This window comes from Falco cherrug, chromosome 15 (assembly GCF_023634085.1).
Source record: "Falco cherrug isolate bFalChe1 chromosome 15, bFalChe1.pri, whole genome shotgun sequence".
Classification (NCBI taxonomy): Eukaryota; Metazoa; Chordata; class Aves; order Falconiformes; family Falconidae; genus Falco; species Falco cherrug.
The window spans coordinates 7,904,971-7,923,737 of record NC_073711.1 but is presented as its reverse complement, the minus strand read 5'-3'; the positions used below and the strand labels follow the sequence as shown (position 1 = coordinate 7,923,737).

Sequence of the window (18,767 nt, the reverse complement as noted above, 5' to 3'; positions counted from 1 at the left end):
GCCAGCCCCACCGCTCCCGGCGTGCCCCGCGGCTCCTGGGTAGCGGCGGCGCGGGGTAGGCCGGGAAGGCGCGCGGGGCAGGCCGGGAGTGCCCGCAGCGAGCTCGGGGCGGCGGGGCGGCAGCGGCGGGGCGGCAGCGGCGGGATGTGGTACGAGATCCTGCCCGGCATGGCCATCATGGGCATCTGCCTCAGCATCCCCGGCCTCTCCACCCTCTACATGCACCGCTGGTGCAACGGCGGCAAGGTCAGTGCGGGGGCGGGCCGCCCGCGGCCTCCCACCGGTGGCCCTGCCCGCCGTCCCGGGGCTCCGCTTTCCTCCTTGGGATTTCCCCCTGTCCCCTAGGATCTTTCCTTCCCCCTGGGGTCCGCTCCCGCTCGGCCCCACCCTCCCCCCCCGCCGCGACCCCCCTTCCCCTGGGCCGTAACGGGCCGCTGTGTGGGCCTCGGCAGGAGAAGAGGATCGCCCGGTTCCCCTACCAGTGGACCCTGATGGAGAGGGACAGGCGGATCTCGGGCACCAACAAGTACTACGTGTCCAAGGCAGGTGCTGGGGCATCGGGCCGAGACTGTGGGGGGAGGAGCAAGGACCACCTGTCCCCGAGCTCTGGGCTGGGGGCTCCCACAGCTTCCCAGGTGGGCAATGGCTGCTCCTGGGGCTGTGGGAGCTCCGTGCCGACATTTTAATTTTTATTTATGATGGGATTTGGGTACTTTGGCATAGCTTGAAGACCTGTGTGTTCAGCAGTGCCCTTTGGCAGTTAGCCATGGGAACGGTGCAGACACAAGCTGTTATGTTTTCTTTTTCAGGGCCTGGAGAACATAGACTAAAGTAGCGGCACTTTGAAGAATCCACCTATCTATATAAAAATGATTTAACTCTATAGTAAAGATATACATCTATTCAACCCTTGTGTCTGTATTGCTGTGGTTTTATTGCTGACGTACCATACGTTATATGGTATGTAAGGCCCCTTTGGTCAGTTGGGGCCAGCTGTCCCACCTGTGTCCCCTCCTAATGTCATGTGCCCCCCAGCCCGCTCGCTGGTGGGCTGGGTTGAGGAGCAGGAAAGGACTTGGCTGTTATTGCTTGGCAGGCCTTAAATGAACACCCTGTGTTATCAATGCTGTTCCGAGCACAGATCCAAACCATAGCCTCATAGTAGCTACTGTGAAAAAAATTAACTCTACCCCAGCCAAAACCAGCACAACAGCTCATAGCCACTGCTCAGAAATCTTGTACTGTAGCACAACCTTAACACTGTAACATTTGCCTTCACAAGAAATTACTCCCAGAGGCTTTAAACCAAAACTAGTCTCATCCATGAAATTTTGAAGTACTAGATAGTAGCTTTCACCTAATCCATCTGCTTTTTGAGGTCCTGAATGTTAACTCTGCCCCACCTCTCCTCTCCTGCAGACCTTGCCTGCGGAGGTATTCTTCACTCTTGAGTCCAAGCAGGCTGAATCACAGGTAAATAGCACTACTCCTTCATCACCAACAATTTGGGAAGTTCTAGCAAGCTTCTCCATGCCAAAAACAAATAGGGAGGAGCTTGATCTAAGTTAGTTTGCAGTAACAGCAGAGAGGCGGAGAAACCTGTCAAAACCTTGCTATGTAAAACTAATTGACTCTGCTTATTAGCTTCACCACTCCACCACAAGCAGGGATAGCCACCCCATAAACATCTGCCGTGTCCCTAATGACTTTGTCCTGGGCTTACACAGGTCTAGCGGTGTTCTTTTTAGCAGATCTGCTTACACAGTTCTTTTTGGCAGATACACTTGCCCTGTGCATGAAGGCCAGCTCTGAGCTGGCCAAACTCAGATTCAATACTATTCATACTATTTATCCTCTTTTTATTCCACCTTCCAGGCCAGAACAGCGTCAGTTTAGACAAAAGTGGCTTAAGGACATTATTGAAAATAAAACAATCCTCATGGAAAGACTTATTTTCTCCAGTTTGCCGTCACCAATGCACTGTTGGTATTTTGTGGAGAATCAAATAAACATAACTAAGAAAGAATGACTCATCCTTGTTAGCATTTCTGCTCTGTGGATACATAAAAAGCATTAAATCTGTGCAAAATTAACTACAGCCTGACCTGGCAGCTGGCTTTATATAACGGTCCCTTGCAGGTGTGGTGGGTATAGCAAGATGGAACCAGGTTCCAGAGCGCAAACAGGAAGAGGCAACTGGGCCAGACTTGCTTGTTTGCGAACACCAGGTCTGAAGAACTCCAGGGCAAATGTTATAGGACTTTTATTTTCTTTATACAAATATACAAGACATCTCTGCTGCCAGAACTACAACACAGAGACTCGGGAGAACCAAAAAAAAAAAAAAAAAAATAGCCTTTAGAAAACATTTTGGCTTTAAAAGCATTTGAGAAAAAGGTGGCTAACGCGCAGTATGTTTGGAAATATGCAGTTGAGTCAAAGATAACCACCACAGAAGCACTATCCGGAATAGGCCTCCAAGCACAGAGTTTAAAGAAAGCCTGTGATACTGCTGAAACAGACCAAATTAAAGTACCACAGGAATTAAAATAAGGTTTTAATCTAGAACAATTCCACAGGCAAAAAAAATGAAAATAAATTAAAAGACACATCCTTGTTACCATCTGTGTACATCCAGGGGTTCCAATCACTGCACCCCACTGCTCTGATACCTATGTATAACATAGGAGAAAAAGAAGCAAGCAACGTAGTTCTCCACCATGGGCTTTGGCAGATTGAAGCTCAGACCCTCCTATTTATACCCCAATGGCAATCTGCTTGCTTTAATTGAAGCCCATCTGTATTAAATTACAAACTCATTTCTATTTACAAGTCTAGTTTGAACCACAAACCAAACAACTGTTTCGAGAAAAAAAATAGTATCTAAAAGACTTACAAAAAAAAAAATACCTAAGTGGATAGTCTTAGATCTTAAACAGGAACCGAGGAGTTCCTTCGTTTTTGCTGCTGTTACTGGTAGCTTGCTTCTGATGGCCAGCCTACTCTCATTAATCAAAATAAATGGAAAAATCACACTTGTCAGCATCAGGTAACAAAAGTCCTTCCATGGAATCCTCCTGCTTTTCCAATTGAAAGTGAGCACAGAACACTGCCAGCTCTAACCTTCCCTGCCTGTTCCTGCCTTCCCTGCCTTGTAGCCTTTCACTTTACAGGGATTCCCTGTAGACTGTGAATAAATCATCCAAGACAATCTGACAAAAGTATTTCCTTCATACAAGTGATCCACTCCTGAGGCTTGGCCCTGTTGGGTGAAAGGCACTGCAGCACTTGGAGCTTTTTTCAAATTATGACTGGAACAGGTTAGCTGCTGCTTAGTAGAATCTCTGGTGTACAGTTCAAATAAAGAATTATTTTTCCTCTTTGCCCTTAGTCTTTCTGTAGACCATCTCTCGAAAACTTGCGAGGATCTTATTCTCTCGTTTCCTCCTCTCCTCCTGGTTGAAAGATGCCAGAGCTCTCTTTTCATCTGCGCTGTAAATCTGGTTCTCTTTACGCAGACGCACAGCTTCCATTCGGCGATGTCTGCAGGGGAGAACATTGTGTACATCAGCATGGGCAGAGGGATGCAATTCCCTGTCACGGGTTCCATCCATCAACTGGCTTGTAAATAAAGATACCTACACTAGGGAATCCAAACTGCACACAAGCTTTCTCAGAAAGGAGCATGGCAGAGCAAGAAACTGACTTCTGGGAGTGTCTGCTCCCAGCCTGTCAGCTGGAAGCCCTGCCTACTCCCAGGGTGTCAACTGCTGGTTCCCTAGAATTTAAGTGAAATTCCTGTTGGACTCGGAGAAAAGTGCAGTCAGCCTCTCACATCTTAATTTGTCTCCTACTGAAGAGCCAGCACATCACCTCTGCTGTCCAAACACACCACCTTCGAGCCACCTGACTGACACAAGCATCTCTTCATTTGGAATACAAGATACTTAAAAGTTATTAACTGGAAAGAATTTTTGCTCTTGGGGAGAAAGTGTCCTTAAAAAACTCACCATGTGTCTATAGCAATAGCAAGTTTAGCACAGATTATTGCAAGCGCACAGAGCACCTTCTCCACGCTTTCATCTAGAGCTTGGAAGCAGTCTTCCAATGGGCCAACAGAGGAAGCAGCTCTTGAAAATTTCACTGAACCATTACCACCATCAAAACCATACCTGCTGCCACTCATGACATAACCAGAGCTCTCAAACGATGCAATCTCTTCACTGGTCAAGCCGATTTCACCTCTCCGGGGTATACGTTTTCCTGCTTTTACGTACTCTGCCATGGCTGCACCTTCACCAGGCAAGAGGGCATGTCCGTAGCTTAAACAAACAAACGAACAAGCATCCCAGTGATTTCAATCAGTCTCAAATATAGAGCTAGAACATGATTTAGATGAGCTAAACATCCAGCTTCCCTCTTCACTACTTCCTACAGCTGCATTTTTAAGCATTCTTTTTCTTTCCCACACATTGCTCCATTTCTTCCTTATGGCTAACACTAGCAAAAACATCTTAAATAACCAGTTGAATCCATTCCGATTACACAGGAATGAAGACACTATAAAGTCACAATACCGCAGAGCATTAGAATAGACATCTTACAATTGATTTTCTAGAAATCAAGGTTAACACACATAAACCAGACTTTCCTACCTCAATTCAGGCTAGCACCACTACTACTTCTGTCTGAGTTTCTGGCACAGCATTTCTCTGATGCATGTACACTGTTATAACAGCCCTTCTGAACTGTAACTTTCAGGCTTGGTTTACTTGATGCAATCAAAGTATTGTTAGAGCTGGCTACTCACTTCAAAGGCCTATCATCCTGAGATGCATGAGTTTTGGGGGCTTCTGGTCCAATCAAGCTATCAGCTTCTGTATTTTCTGCAACAATCAAATAACAAGGAAGATTAATGTTGTGCTCATTGTTATCAGAACAGTTACGCAGGTCAGCAACACCTAACAAAGAATTCATGAAAAGGACATCAAGAAGTTTCAACCCAAGTTTAAAGTCAGGTGAACCTACTTGACCTCTCAATCCAGAGATCTTCCCCTTGAAACGTTTCATCATCAGAATCCTCACTACTTGAATCACTGGATTCCTTCCTGCTTCTTTTATTTTTCTTTTTCTTATACTTCTTCCTGTGATAAAGTCAAAGACAGACATGCTATTTACCAAAATCTAAGATGAAAGAAAGTGCTGGAAATCATACTCAGGTAATTAGTTTCTGAAGGCAAATTCCACCTACAGGAAGACCAGCTGTCTGCATATAGATTGTTGCTTCATAGAAAACGCCTTACAACAAAACAAAGACAATATATACTCTGTTAAGCCTTTCATATAGCGTTAGAAAGTGGCTCCTTATTTTTGCATCAAGTCTTCTATGCTGCATATTCTGTAGATTTAAATAAAATCTGTCAAATTAAGATTATTTGACAGCATTTACAGCCCTAATCACAAGAGTGCTCAGCCTTCCTCACTACCTGCTAAGGAAGTGGTACTTCCCTCTAGTTAAAAGCAGGGAGAATTACACACGACTACCTGGAAACTTACTTTCTGTTCTTCTTTTTCTTCTTCTTGCTTTTCTTTTTATCTTCATCTGAAAAATGAAAGTATGTATAATTAGCAAAAGGAGATGAATAGTTATAACTAAGTAGTTTACTGCACTGTGAATAACTAACTGCCTCCACCAGAATGCCACGCTACAGAGTTTCTCAGATGCGATTTGTCTAGGTACCAAATAATACTGAGAAGTATTAGTAGAAACCTACCTGCAGTATTGTTCGGTATGAGAACGTACTAAACATACCTCTGGCACAAGATGCTCAACGGATGCTAAATTCAGAAACCCTATTTCCTGAGGCCAGACCACAAGCACTCAAGGAAAAGGCACTACAAACCCAGCAAGATGGTGAAAGAAAAGAACAGACTGATGCTGCAGCTCTGTAATTTCAGAACACTGCAAGCGTGCAACAAAAGCCAGAAGCACCACTTTGTGTTCAGAGGAGAGAAGGAGAGTTCTTGCACCACGCACATTAGCTGAAACCCTCGTTTCTTACCGCTGGAGTTCTGCTCAGACTCTGACTCGCTGTCGCTGTCCTCAGAATGTTTTCTGCTTTTTCTTTTGGATGCCTTCCGCTTTTTCTTCTTTCTTTTCTTCTTCTTTTTCTTTTTTTCCTCTAAATGTTTTAAAAAGATAACATTGGAGAACAAAGATCATCTAGCTCCATATGCATTTCCCGACCTTTCCAAAACAACGCTCTCCTTTGAACTGGAGTCCACCACGCTCACTTCCACCTATCAAAGTCAGTGAACCTCTTGCAAGCAACAACAGCGGGTTCTAGACTTGGTAGCATCCCATTTTTAAAACAAGCTGTGTAAGCAAACCAAAATACCTTCTGAGCTGGAATCTGAAGAACTACTCTTGGATTTTGCCTCTTCATCTTCTACTGGTGTATGCTCATCGGAACTGAATAAAAATAAAAGTTTGCTATTTAAAATCTATTTTGTAATATTCAAGATCAAAGGCACATGCTTGCAGATTTTGAGTCAAAACTTGCAATAGAGGAATTATTAAACAGCTAATTTGCAGCATGGGAGCTGCTTTCAGAACCGCAACATGAAGGCCACCTGATCTACAATAAATCATCTCTCTCATAATCCGTATGATAGAATTATTTGGGGGGAAAAAAGAAAACTAATAATCTCATTATGTTGATTCAGAAATGAACCGACACATGAATTGTGGCAAAGGGACCAGAGCAGGGCTAAGACTTTTTTTAAGTTAAACTGACATACAATCCATATCATAAAAAACGGAAGGAAAGAAGATATGCCTTACTCGGGGTCAGGAACCTTTGGTGACAGTCCCCAGACTTCAGGTGCCCCCAGTTCTCCAATTCTCTCTCTCTCATTGAGTCTCCTGTAACGGAAAACACCTTCGCTGAAGCCCAGGTGCTACACCCAGCACGTAAACATCTGAAGTCTGATACCTGTTCCCACTTCTAATTGCCTACAGCAGCCACAGTAAGGAGAACAAGCAGCCAGCAGCAAAGCTCCGTATGCTGCAGATGGGCGGGTAAGGGGTGTCAACACCCTCCCAGCCCAGCCCGCTGCGGAGGACGGGGTGTCAGCCCAGCCCGGCCCAGCCCCGGCCCGCCCGGGCGCCCCGGCCTGCCAGTACAACCGCGGGGAACGCCTCACGCCGTGCCCGCCGCCAGGGAAGGCCGAAGGGGTTAACGCAACGCGCCGCCAGGCCCTGAAAGGCCCCGCACAGCAACAGGCCCGGCCACCCCCGCCCCGGGAACCACTGTCCCGGTTCCTGCTCTGCGCGCCCCGGGAGCGCCGGTTCCTCCGAGCGGCGGGGAGGAACGGGCACGACAGGCCCCACGGGAAGCCCCGGGCCGGGCCAGCCCGGGCGGGCGCTCGCCTCTGCCGCAGGATCTCCTCCTTCTCCTTCTCGTAGTACTCGGGCCAGGCCTTGCCGTGGTGGTGGCCGTGGTGCGCGGCGGAGCGCGGCCCGCCGGGGGTGCGCTCGCGGGAGCGGGACCAGCTGCGGCTCCGTCGGTGGCTCGGGCGCTTCAGGCCGTTGCGCTCACGGGAGCGCGACCGGGACCGGGACCGGCGGCCGCGGCGCTCGGGGCTGGCGGCGGGCGGGCTGCGCGAACGCGACGCCGGCGCCATGGCGGCGGCGGCGGCGGATGAGCCACTTCCGGGCGGCGCGCGGCTTCCGGCGCCCTCCCGGCCGGGCGGGGGCGGGCGGCGGGGCGGGAGCGGGCCGACCCCGCCCGCGGGCGCACCGCCCCACCCGCCCGTGCGGCAACACGGCGCCGCGGCGGCGGCGTTCCCGGCAGCGGCGTTCCCGGCGGCGGCTCCCTTTGTGCTGCCGGCGGTGGGGGGAGCCCCGCGGCGGCCGGCTGGGCTCCGGCCGGCAGCATGGACGTGCGGACAGCGGCGGCGCCAGGTAAGTCGGCGCGGGGGCCGCGCTCCGGGGGCCGGGGGGGAGCAGCGAGGCGGGCAGCGGCGGGGAGCCCGGCGCCGGGTGGCGGCCGGGAGCTGTCCAGGGCGGCCCGGGAGCAGCACTGCCCGGCGGACAGCTCACGGCCCACCCCCGCCTCCCGCCGCCGGGGCGGCTCCGTCGCTCACCTCCCCGCCGGGCTGCGGGCGCCGGGGCTTCCCCCTTCCCCGGGCACCGGGGCCCGGCGCCGCCCGGCACCTTCGCGGCCGCTTTTTTGAAGATTAAAAAAACAAACGGCCCCTCCCAGAGCGGCCTGTCGCGGCCCCGGCCGCCGGCCTCGGCGGCAGCATGTAAAGAAGCACCTGGAACAGCAGCGATTTGGGGTTAAAATTGTACAAATCCTGTGCTAAGATAAGGCGCTCACTGTCCTTCTGTGAGCGTCCTTCCTCTTCAGGCTGCCAGGTCTGAGCACCCTCCGGTGGTGCTTGCTTAAAAAAACAACCGAATTTCTGCTCTGACCTGGGAAATGCGGTGTGATATCACTAGGCTCCTGCGAGCTCGGCATAAACGGGGCATATGCTGTCTAGAAAAGGCATCGTATGTCAGCCCTCTTTTTTACAAATGAAACACTACTTTAATTCCCTAACCTATCATAAGCCCATTTAAAAAAATATCTGTAAGGAGGAAGCTTATTTGAATTGTGTATTATTTTGGGTGCATGTGACCACATGCAGAATGGGGATGGAAAAGATGCTGCCAAAGGTTTGCATATGTGTAGCGTTACCGTACCCTGTGTCTGTCCAAGGACAGCCTGGTATCTCTCTCCTGTGGAGCTTTGTGAATATTTTGATGTCAGGGAGTACTGCTTGTCTAATTAAACTAGATAGGGCTGTCTTTTAAAAGACTGTTGTTTTGATTGGTGGTAGGGTCATCTGAATGAGACAGCTGGCAGCCTGCAGTGGCTGCATTTTTGCCAGCTGGCTCAGTGACTTTGCCTCTCTGAACTTCCAGTCTCAGGAAGAACCTGAAACCTAAAGTGATCCTGAGACTTAGCAGACTGTGTCCACGCTCTCCTCGCAGGCTGCCCACGTTCATTTACCCCTGTGGTATGTGAAGTCAGATGTCCCCAGGAAGAAGTCCAGGCCACTATGTAGTCCCAGCACTGGTTACAGGAGGTCATACCATCAACCCGTGAGAAAGATGGAAGCTGCTGGGCCAGACATGTAAAGTAGGGACCTGTCCATGTGGCAAGTAAATGTACCCCTGAGGCCTTCATGAGGGCACATGGTCCTCCCCAGCTTCTCCCCTGGGATCCCCCCCCAGCCAGGGCTTGGGGCTGCCCCAGAAAAGGGGTGGAAGGCCCTGAAATGCGGCCAGCGGTAGCGTGCTGTGGACTGGAGTCTGGGTTTGCTGTGTGCTGACTCGGGCTGGCTGAGAGGCGGACGGTCAGGGGGGTTCAGAGGCACTGAGCGCTGCAGTGCTTGGCACAGCTGGCTGCCAGCCTTCGGTGGTGCTGAGGCAGCTCTCATGATAAGGCCACTTGTGTCTGCAACCCAGGGTCTGTCTTGGCAAAACGGTGACTAAAACATCTACTTCTCGGGAGCACTCTGCACCTCCACGACTTAATATTGTAAAGTGATTTGAAGTATTTTTATACACAGGTTACACAATGCACATATATACAGTATGTAACAGCATCTACAGCAACTGCTAATGTCAATAAAACGTATCACTGGACTTTAAATTCAGTTATATAAGGTTTTATATGGATTGACAGGAAAAATACTCTTTGAAAATTCCTCAAAATGTGAATGGTGGAAATTAGTATTTTAGAGTCCTTTGGAAGTAGTGGTGTTTCATTTTAAATTCCACAGTGGAATAATATTTCTGTCTCTAAAAGTAGTCTTAGCTAGGATAACTGTTGAATTTTGATTTTACCGAAGGCCCTAAGGGGAAATTCCTGTCCTGTTTATCAAATTTATTTTAATGTAAAAATACATTTTCTCATGACAGAGAATGCTTCTTTGTGTCTCAGATTTGTCAAGTCTTTAGAAGAATTTTCTGTTCCCATAAGCTGTATTTTTAAAAAAGATGAGAGCTCTTCAAATTGCCTAGCTGAAAACTTGTCACTGAATTGTGTATTTTTTTTGTCTTTTTGCAAAAGCCTACACATTACTTCTTTAAATTTATACTTAGGTTTTTCAGAGCCTCTATTCTAAATTTTTTTATAACTTCTATGCATTGAAATAAAAGTTGCTATTGTGTCTCTTATTTATTTTTTCAGTTCCAAGAATGTCACATTTCGTTCTATGTTCTAGATGTTTCTTGTCAATATCCTAGATAAAATGGTTCTTTTAATTTGTCACTATGTAAGTTTTTATGTGAGTCAAATCACCAAATACTTTCTAGGATTATGTAAATATAAAAGAGAAAAAAAACAACAATAAAAACTGAGGGGCATGCTAGACAAAAAAATACGCTGAAATTCTGCATTCAGGTGCAGGAGGACTGAATGGCAGCTTTAATAAAATTAAGCTGGTCAAAGCAGTAGCTGTGCCCTGACCAGGGCAAGGTGACAGCGGGGTTCAGATTTTCTATCTGATATAAGAAATTGCCAGAGAGAGAGAAGTTTCTGCAAAAAGGTAAAAGTAAAGGAGATGGTGCAACTCTCACAATTAGACCATCTTTTTTTTTAAAAAAAAATTAGACCAGCATTTCTGTGCTTAAGGGTAAGCAGTTTAAACCTGATTTTTGAGAAATTGTGATGATACAGGAGCAGGGCTCCTTCCAAATCAGTGCTCATCTTTATCTGTAGATTTTCCTGTTGGTTACTTAGAAATGAGATAGGCATTGAGGAGAAGAAAACTCCTTAAAGCGAAAGGCTAAGAAATGGTTTAATTGGACCAACAGACATTTTTGGAGGAGAAAAAAGAACACTGGATTATACATTAAGAATTAAAACAATTACAGTATTTTTATTTAATATAACCTGCTGCGTAAAACCGACTAAGAACCTGTATCAAAGGAGAAAATTTAACTGAAAAGTTATATAAGGAAGAAAAGCTTACCTTTTCCCCTGATTATTCTTTTCTACTATTTATTCTTCTTCACTCAACTCTCTGGAAAAACCTATAAATAAACAGAAACCAGCTTTGTAACAATTTAGATCTGAAGGCTCGCTTTAAAAAGGCACTTCTGCTACTAGCTATACAAATACAGGGAGCATGGCAGGTGATTTTTTTTCTAGAAGAGATCATAAACCTAGGCAGGACCATTTTGTTGCTGATGTATGCAGTGAGGGATTGCAGTCATTTGTGCTGGTGATTGTGGCCTGTTAATATTTTTGGTTGAACTTGATAGAAGGACATTTGTTCTTAGCAGTTTTTGAATCTTGAGAAATATCAAGAACCCCTGTGGTTCAAGTCCACAAAATGCATAGAGTGGGGGGGAAGAAAAAAAAAAAAAAAAAAAAGAGCACAGATCAGTAACTGAAGATGAAAAATATCTTTTATGATCTTGGTGCTCTTTGAGAATTCACGAACAGCGACAGTTTCCAAGAGACCGTATTGTAGATGTGTCACTTTGATGACCACGTCAAATGTGCCAAGACCTGCATTTTGTCAAAGGACATACGTCTGCACAGCTCCTAGCGGAGTCCAACACGTGCCACTGTGGTGCAAAGAATACAAAATAAATGATCCTGCACTGCAAGCGTGGGTGTTCAGGTTTAGGTTACAGGGGATTTCCTCCCAGCAGGGCGGAGGTGTCAGCTGCATCAGGGCTTGGCAGAGCACTGGCAGCCTGCTCTCTGACCCCGGGAAGGAGATAAGCTGCAGCGGGAAGTAAGCTGCTGCCAGCACACCTCCACAGCCTTGCCCAGCACGGTAAGTCACAGGGTGGGTGTCGGGGGGCTGGCTGGGGGCTTCACCCGGGCACCGAGAGCGTGACAGCTGGCCGCCAGGCAGGCTCCGGCAAGGCTGGAGCAAGGCCCTCGGCTGCCCAAGGCCTTCAGTGGAGCAGGGCCGGGGACCGGGGCAAGGTGCAGAGCCTCCCCAGAGGGATCCCTCTGGGATTCCCAACAGGCGGGGCCTCGGGGCCTGCCACCGGCCTTCGGCGCACCTGGCGGCGACCACACGAGTGGCGGCGGCCCCAGGCGGCCTCCCGGGACTGCTGAGAGCCGCCAACGGCCTCAGCCCGCCGCACCGGTACCGCAGCCGGGGCGCCACGGGGGGAGCCCCCGCCAGGCACCGCCGCAGCCCGCCCCGCCCGGCCCAGCCTCGGGCCCCGCTTCAGGCGGCGGGAGGGCCGCCCCGCCGCGCTTCCGGCCCCGAGCGCGCCCGAAGGGTCCCGAGGCCGTTCGGTCGGGGAGCCGAAGGGTGACGAGAGCGCTCGGGCGGAGCGTGGCGGCCCGCAGGGGCAGAGCGGCGCGGGGCAGCGCCCCCTGGCGGCCGCGCAGCGGGGGCGGCGCCCGAGTCCGGGAAGCGGCGGCGGCCGCCGATGCCTGTTGTGCGGGAAGGGCGGCGGGAGCGCAGGTAACGCGGGCCCTCGCCCTCCCCCTCCGCGCCGCGGGCTGCCTTCCCCCCCCCCCCCCCCCCCCCCGCCCCGCCGCCGCGGCGGGCCGGCCCCGTTCGCCTCGCCACCAGCAGGAAGCGGCGGCGGCGGGCACGGCCTGGCTGCGGGAAGGCGGCGGAGGGGCCGCCCGTCACCTCCGGCCGCCGCTGCTGGGCCGCTCCCGGGGCCCGCCGCCTGTCAGCGCCGCCGCCGCTCCGGCTGCGTGAGGGGGCCCCCGGCGCCCGCCCGCCCGCCGCCCCCACGACGGTGCCCTCCGGGCTGGCAGCGCCCGCTTTCATGGTAAACTTCCGCGGGGCGGCGGGCCGGGGCGGCCGGAGCAGCGCTGGGGGCCGTGGCCGGGCTGGGGGGGCTCGGCGGGCGGGGATGGGGGGGCTCGGCGGGCGTGGGCCGCGGCCTCCTCGGCACATCCTGCCCTCCCGGCAGGAAACAAAGTTTTACGAGGGGGAAAAAACCCCATAAACCCTTAAACTCGCTGTCGGTGGGTTTTGATGTTTTTTTTGCCGCTTGTTGGGTGCTTCGACTTGGAAGTGCCAACAGATCACAGCAGTTTGACTTTACAGATCTTTTTTACCGTGTTGCCTTAGTGTCTTGGTTCCAAACACAAAGCAAGCTTGCAAGTATATGGAGGGGTATGTGTGTAAAAAAACCTTAAAAGTTTATTTTTCTGGGCCAGGAAATGAAGTCTCTCAATAGCATCGGCATTACCCTCAGTCGGCTGGTAATATATAGGTACACAGGTTTTGTTGTCTGGCCCATAAATAACCCAGGCTTTCTCACAACAATTTGTGGAATATTAAAGTAAATATCAAATTATGTTTAAAGCCTTTTGAGGGACCCACATCTTGCACCCTGGTTCTCAAATTTACCTTACTTGCTGTTGAATTGGACAAGCGGTTCTTTCTCTGTTGCTCACCTGGTAAGGATGGAGGATGTATTCAGAAGTTCACATGCCTTGTGTAGAAGGTAAAGGGAAAAATAACAGTAAGATTTGCAGAGTGCTACAGCTTGTAAGCTTATGAATACAATCTCAGATTTGTATCTCCTTCTACAGCTTGTAAGCTTATGAATACAGTCTCAGATTTGTATCTCCTTTTTTCAGAAGAAGGAATAAACAGATGTGGGAACGTTGTGCAGTTAAAACCGTAAAGCTGTATTTTTACTAATTTGATGCCTTTTACTTTCTCTTTGTAGGAATGGAGGGGAAAAACCTGATTTCTGCAACAGACGCACAATATTCTAGCGTGCTCCTTCAGTCTTTGAACGAACAACGTGGCCACGGACTTTTTTGTGATGTTACTGTCATCGTGGAGGACCGCAAATTTCGAGCTCACAGAAACATCCTCTCAGCCTCCAGCACTTACTTTCACCACCTTTTCTCAGAGGCTGGGCAGGTGGTTGAACTGAGCTTTGTAAGAGCAGAAATTTTTTCAGAAATTCTTAACTATATTTATAGTTCCAAAATAATCAGCATTCGATCAGATTTACTTGATGAACTCATTAAATCAGGGCAACAGCTTGGTATTAAATTCATAGCTGATCTGGGTGTACCTCCATCTGAAGGAAAAGACATGCCAAGCGAGGTCAAAGGTGGTGCTTCCGAAGCTTCAACTTCCAGTCCTGGTCAAAAGGACGCTCAAACACAAGTACCAGTAATAAGGCCAGAGAGTCAAGAGGTAATGGATGGGATGCCGGTTATAACACAGTCATTCTCCTTACGTGGCATAGAATATGAGACTACAAAAATTACGGTGAGCGATTCAGATGATGAGGATGATGATGTAATTTTTTGCTCTGAGATTGTTCCCCCAAAAGAATGTACTAAAGATACAAATGCTGCAACCCAGAACCAGCCTTGCCCAAGTCTGGCTGGAGTTTCTGACCAAAAATCGTGTGGCAGCGGTGGCTCTCCCCATTTGACAAGCATCACAGCAGCTCAAAAACTCACTTCTTGTGCCAGTCAGCTTAGCCCAACCCAAATGCAATCGAGCACCGCATCGCTTGTCTCTGCGGCACCGCAGCATTTGACTCCTAGTATCATTGTGCTAAATAAGCCTCTGCTTAACTCATCACTCAGTGCCAGCTCCTCGCATCAAACACATGTGACCCCTACAATTAATTTAGTTGAGGAGAACCAGCAGCCATCTAATAATGGCTCCTTAACTGAAGTGGAAACAACTGCTGTTGATGATGAAGAGGTTGTTGAAGATGATGTCGCCATCATTAGCTCCTCTAGTCCTGATTCAGTGAGCAGTAGCAATTTGGTTCAGCAACCTTCTACACCCAAGGCAGCAACCACAGAAGGATCAGGTGTACAGAAAAAGCAGGTTGTAACATGTTCACAAGAGCCATCTTCTAAACCTGGAGAATTTAAAATAAAAATCTCAGATGTCCTTACCGGAAACAACAAGGAGTTGGGTTCAGGTATAGCATCAAAGCCAGCGGTGGAAGGGCAGAAAATCATAACATTAGATACAGCAACTGAAATCGAAGGCTTATCCACAGGCTGTAAGGTTTATGCAAATATCGGTGAGGATACGTACGACATAGTCATTCCTGTGAAGGGTGATTCTGAGGAAGGTGAAGCCAAGCCTGATGAAAAGCCCAGAACATCTGGTGGTGATTCTCCAAACAGGAAGCGCATGAAAGTAAAGCACGATGACCATTACGAGCTCATAGTGGATGGAAGAGTCTACTACATTTGTATTGTGTGTAAGAGATCGTATGCCTGTCTGACGAGTTTACGGAGACATTTTAACGTTCACTCCTGGGAGAAGAAGTATCCATGTCGATACTGTGACAAAGTGTTTCCTCTTGCAGAATACCGTACAAAGCATGAGATTCACCACACCGGTGAGCGAAGGTATCAGTGCTTGGCATGTGGGAAATCGTTCATCAACTACCAAATTACGGCCTCCCACATAAGATCAGTTCATAGCCAAGACCCTTCTGGAGACACCAAGCTTTATCGATTGCATCCTTGCAGGTCTTTGCAGATCAGACAGTATGCGTACATTGCTAATCACTCAAGCAGTATACCGGTAATAAACGAGGGTGGAATTGTTTATCGTGTTGGCACAGGGAAGGATGGTACTGAAGGAACAACATCTAACACTCCAGCCAAACAAATTACCTGGGATGACATTTTCATTCCACAGGGAAATGAAGCAATTTTTAAACAAAATCCATCAGAGGGAAGTACTGAATTTGAGTTTGTAATACCGGAATCCTACTGAAATACATTAAATGCTGGAAAAAGGATTCAGTGCAGCTGAATATCGCAGCTGTTTTAAATGAACTGTTAAAATCATTGTAAAATCAAATGTTAAAGTGAAAACAAGTTAACTTGTTCTACCAAGTCATCAAATGGTAGCATTTACAATGGATCATTAGTAGCTGCAAGTGATTTGTGGAAGCAATTCATCTGAAAGGTTACTTGCATAGGAAGCGAGACATTTCTAAGGAGCTGGCAGTGTTTTCTGGTATGTTAATTTTGATCAAAACGTGGGGATTTGTAGCTTGAAAAGGTACAATTTCTTCTAAAGAGCTAGAAATCTTTCTTCTAAAGTAATTGAGGTATTTCTGTACCCGCACTATGTAAACCTTTTCTTTTATGTTGGCACTTTAATGCTGGATTCTGTTTAGATGTTAACCAAGGAAACAGATTTTTCGTTGTAGTCACTTGAATATGGAACCATTAAAAGAAAACATCCCACAACTTAAGTTTATTTTTGTGAACAGCGCATTACTGCAAGGGTCCAAAATAACTGATTCAGTAGTTTGGAGTAGTGTATTTTTGAGCTAGCATCTTAGTTCTGCTTATGAGCGCTATGAATCATCTGTCATCATGCAAATAGTCTTGTCAACAAGAGATATTCAGTGAGGGCTAACAAACTTTATTTATACTTGGCAGCGTGGTGAGCAGAGTATGAATATTCAGTGACTGGACCATCATATTTTACTCTTTTACTATGGGACAGCCCCCCCCCCCCCCCCCCCGGCCCGAAACCTATGAAGCTCAATAGTGAAGAAGCTTAGAACGCTTAATGAGGAGATAATTTTGCCTTTTCAGAGCTTGAGGAATAATGTTGGGTGTTTACCACTAGAAAAGATGCCAGTAGTTAGTTTGGAATAAAGTGCTGTTCTTATTTTTTGCTCTTCAAAAGGGCTTCAGTCTGGTATTTTTTAAAAAATTAATACTGATGATAAAAGTAATACTTTTTAGCTGAAGGCTTTGGCATATACTTCCAAAAACTATGAAATTATCTATGTGTTGTGTTGATTTAGCACAGACTGCTGAGGATCTTGTAATGCCTGTTTGGTTAGATATTTAAGTAAAACAGGGATTTGGATATTCCCCCCCGCCCCCCGCCTTCCCTGTTTATAAGGTGTGGAAACATGAGGACTAAACCAACAATCAAAAAAATACCCTCCATCCACCATAATCCAAAATATCATTTCTCTGTGGTGGTTGTCATACATTTTCAGTTTTGGGTTTATTACATTGTCCTTTTTTTCTCCTTGCAGTTGGTACATGTTTAGGCACTTAGAAGATGAATTAGATGTCCAACTTGAATAGGAAACAGACTGAGAAAAACAAACAGCTGTTTACTGGAGTCATAGTTTAACATTTCAGATTTAGTGACTTGTTGAGTTTTTGTAAATGGTAATAGGAAAGCAACTCAAGTTCTAGAAGATGACTGAGAAAGATTGTTGTGCATAGTATTAGTTATCGTAACCTTTCATTGCTTAAATGACAGTTGAAAGTTTTTTCTTGTTCACGTTTTAAGCAAGCATCTTGATCCTGTGACCTTGAAAGTTAAGGTTTTAGACATATGATGCTCTAGACAGAAAGACATTTAAATGGTAAATGGTTCAAATGCAACTTGAACTATAAAAAAGGGTACCAGAAATCTGTATGAGTAACGATGGGAAAAAGAGGAGGATTTGTTTACCTTATTCATGTAATGCTCAGCACCTCTGTTTTGTAGGACAAGAAGATGATAGACATGATTATTTTCAGGTCATATTGCAGACCCCTTTGAATATAATGGGGTATGCTTTCAGATGTTACAGGTTGGATGTTATCTGAGATGGCATTTCAGTAGTCAAACGTAATCATCCCAAGATGTAAGTGCTGATGGCCTGTATTGGCACAGGTAGCTCTGACACACCTGGGTGAGTGCTATATTGAGACTTCCTGAACTTTTTGATGAGAAAAAAATACAATGTTATTTTTGTTATTGATGTGACACATATGGAAATAAGCATACACTGCAAAGTGTACATTCAGTAATAGCTAAATATAATGGCTATCAATATTTGCTGCTGATATATTTAAGACCTTAAATTGAACTGTGCCTACTAAAGGTATCTTTTTTTTTTCTTTTTTTTTTTTTTTTTGAGGAAAACTGGAAAATTAGGGCTTTGTAACTATTTTTGCTAGAAGACTCGTGCTTGCTTGCATGTGTCTCAGGGTCTTCAGTTTTCCTTGGAAGTGATTTTTGATATCCAAAGTGCAGAGGTCATGTAAAACATTTTTTTAATTTCACTACCTGTATTTATTGGTTTGGAAACGTGTTAAATCCATTCGTTTAAAACTTTTTATGGGGCTATGAGCTTTTATATTTAGATTTCTGGCTATTGCACATATATTTGATTTTTTGTTTGTTTTTGTAAACACTTACCTTCCAGTTTAACTTAATGAAAAATCTTATGTAAATATTGAGAAATTGGCTTTGGGGTAATGGAAGAAAATGATTGAATCTGAAAAAGCATTTATATAAAAAGTAAAAATTTTAACAGAGTATGGTAGCAAACCTCACAGTCATTTATATGCATATAAGAACAATGGATCTGCTGCAAAGTATGATAACGGTGGCTGCATCCTCACTGTATGGTTTCTTTGGGGACTCATACCATAGCATTCCAGTATGTGAATTAAACAAATATTGAGACAACAATTGACTGCTTATTTATTTTGTAATGTTAAGGCATGCAGCTTATAAAAAGATGCAGAAGCTGATGACTATATACATTGAACATGGAGTTCTACAGCTATTGCCTAGGAATTGTTCCATGTGAAGCATTTATCACTTTTGCCACATCTTTAATGTATATAGTTGTACAGTCTTTCCTTAACATACTTTTAAAAGTTGTGTTCTACTTTTCATTAATCAATACTTGATATTAGTTCTTAGAGCTTTCTATGGCAAAAATAAAAATGTTTAATTCTAAA

The 18,767-nt window shown here is 46.7% G+C and overlaps 3 protein-coding genes across 6 annotated transcripts; 2 read left to right on the top strand and 1 right to left on the bottom strand.

The window, feature by feature from the left end:
• The first annotated feature begins 59 nt into the window (after window positions 1-59).
• NDUFA1 (NADH:ubiquinone oxidoreductase subunit A1) lies at window positions 60-907 on the top strand. The gene is made up of 3 exons (XM_055727542.1): window positions 60-246; window positions 453-542; window positions 810-907. Exons 1-3 carry the CDS (start codon window positions 145-147, stop codon window positions 828-830), a joined length of 213 nt encoding a protein of 70 aa, XP_055583517.1. The 5' UTR covers window positions 60-144; the 3' UTR covers window positions 831-907.
• Window positions 908-2,016: 1,109 nt separating this feature from the next.
• On the bottom strand, window positions 2,017-7,808 carry NKAP (NFKB activating protein). Its single transcript, XM_055727539.1, has 9 exons — window positions 7,433-7,808; window positions 6,845-6,925; window positions 6,399-6,472; window positions 6,063-6,182; window positions 5,557-5,602; window positions 5,029-5,144; window positions 4,811-4,886; window positions 4,173-4,322; window positions 2,017-3,543 (listed from the first exon to the last, which is right to left on the bottom strand). The coding sequence occupies exons 1-9, from the start codon at window positions 7,684-7,686 to the stop codon at window positions 3,369-3,371; spliced, it is 1,092 nt and encodes a 363-aa protein (XP_055583514.1). The 5' UTR covers window positions 7,687-7,808; the 3' UTR covers window positions 2,017-3,368.
• A 26-nt stretch (window positions 7,809-7,834) lies between these two features.
• ZBTB33 (zinc finger and BTB domain containing 33) lies at window positions 7,835-18,767 on the top strand. Of its 4 annotated transcripts, none has more exons than XM_055727522.1 (2): window positions 7,835-7,966; window positions 13,724-18,767. In XM_055727522.1, the coding sequence occupies exons 1-2, from the start codon at window positions 7,939-7,941 to the stop codon at window positions 15,763-15,765; spliced, it is 2,070 nt and encodes a 689-aa protein (XP_055583497.1). In that variant the 5' UTR covers window positions 7,835-7,938; the 3' UTR covers window positions 15,766-18,767. The 4 variants fall into 4 exon arrangements, with proteins under 4 accessions (XP_055583497.1, XP_055583499.1, XP_055583498.1 ...); XM_055727524.1 differs by lacking the exon at window positions 7,835-7,966 and adding an exon at window positions 11,435-11,844; XM_055727523.1 differs by lacking the exon at window positions 7,835-7,966 and adding an exon at window positions 12,102-12,492.

What these genes read in the sequence shown, in the direction of transcription:
- NDUFA1 (XM_055727542.1), top strand. Translation starts at nt 145, where the DNA reads ATGTGGTACGAGATCCTGCCCGGCATGGCCATCATGGGCATCTGCCTC. An exon ending in GCTGGTGCAACGGCGGCAAG is followed by an intron (nt 247 to 452) that starts GTCAGTGCGGGG and finishes GGGCCTCGGCAG; the next exon opens with GAGAAGAGGATCGCCCGGTT. An exon ending in ACAAGTACTACGTGTCCAAG is followed by an intron (nt 543 to 809) that starts GCAGGTGCTGGG and finishes TTTCTTTTTCAG; the next exon opens with GGCCTGGAGAACATAGACTA.
- ZBTB33 (XM_055727522.1), top strand. Translation starts at nt 7,939, where the DNA reads ATGGACGTGCGGACAGCGGCGGCGCCAG. An exon ending in GCGGACAGCGGCGGCGCCAG is followed by an intron (nt 7,967 to 13,723) that starts GTAAGTCGGCGC and finishes TTCTCTTTGTAG; the next exon opens with GAATGGAGGGGAAAAACCTG.
- NKAP (XM_055727539.1), bottom strand. Translation starts at nt 7,686, where the DNA reads ATGGCGCCGGCGTCGCGTTCGCGCAGCCCGCCCGCCGCCAGCCCCGAG. An exon ending in AAGAAAAAGAAGAACAGAAA is followed by an intron (nt 5,145 to 5,556) that starts GTAAGTTTCCAG and finishes ACTTTATCACAG; the next exon opens with GAAGAAGTATAAGAAAAAGA. An exon ending in CAGGATGATAGGCCTTTGAA is followed by an intron (nt 4,323 to 4,810) that starts GTGAGTAGCCAG and finishes TGTTTGTTTAAG; the next exon opens with CTACGGACATGCCCTCTTGC.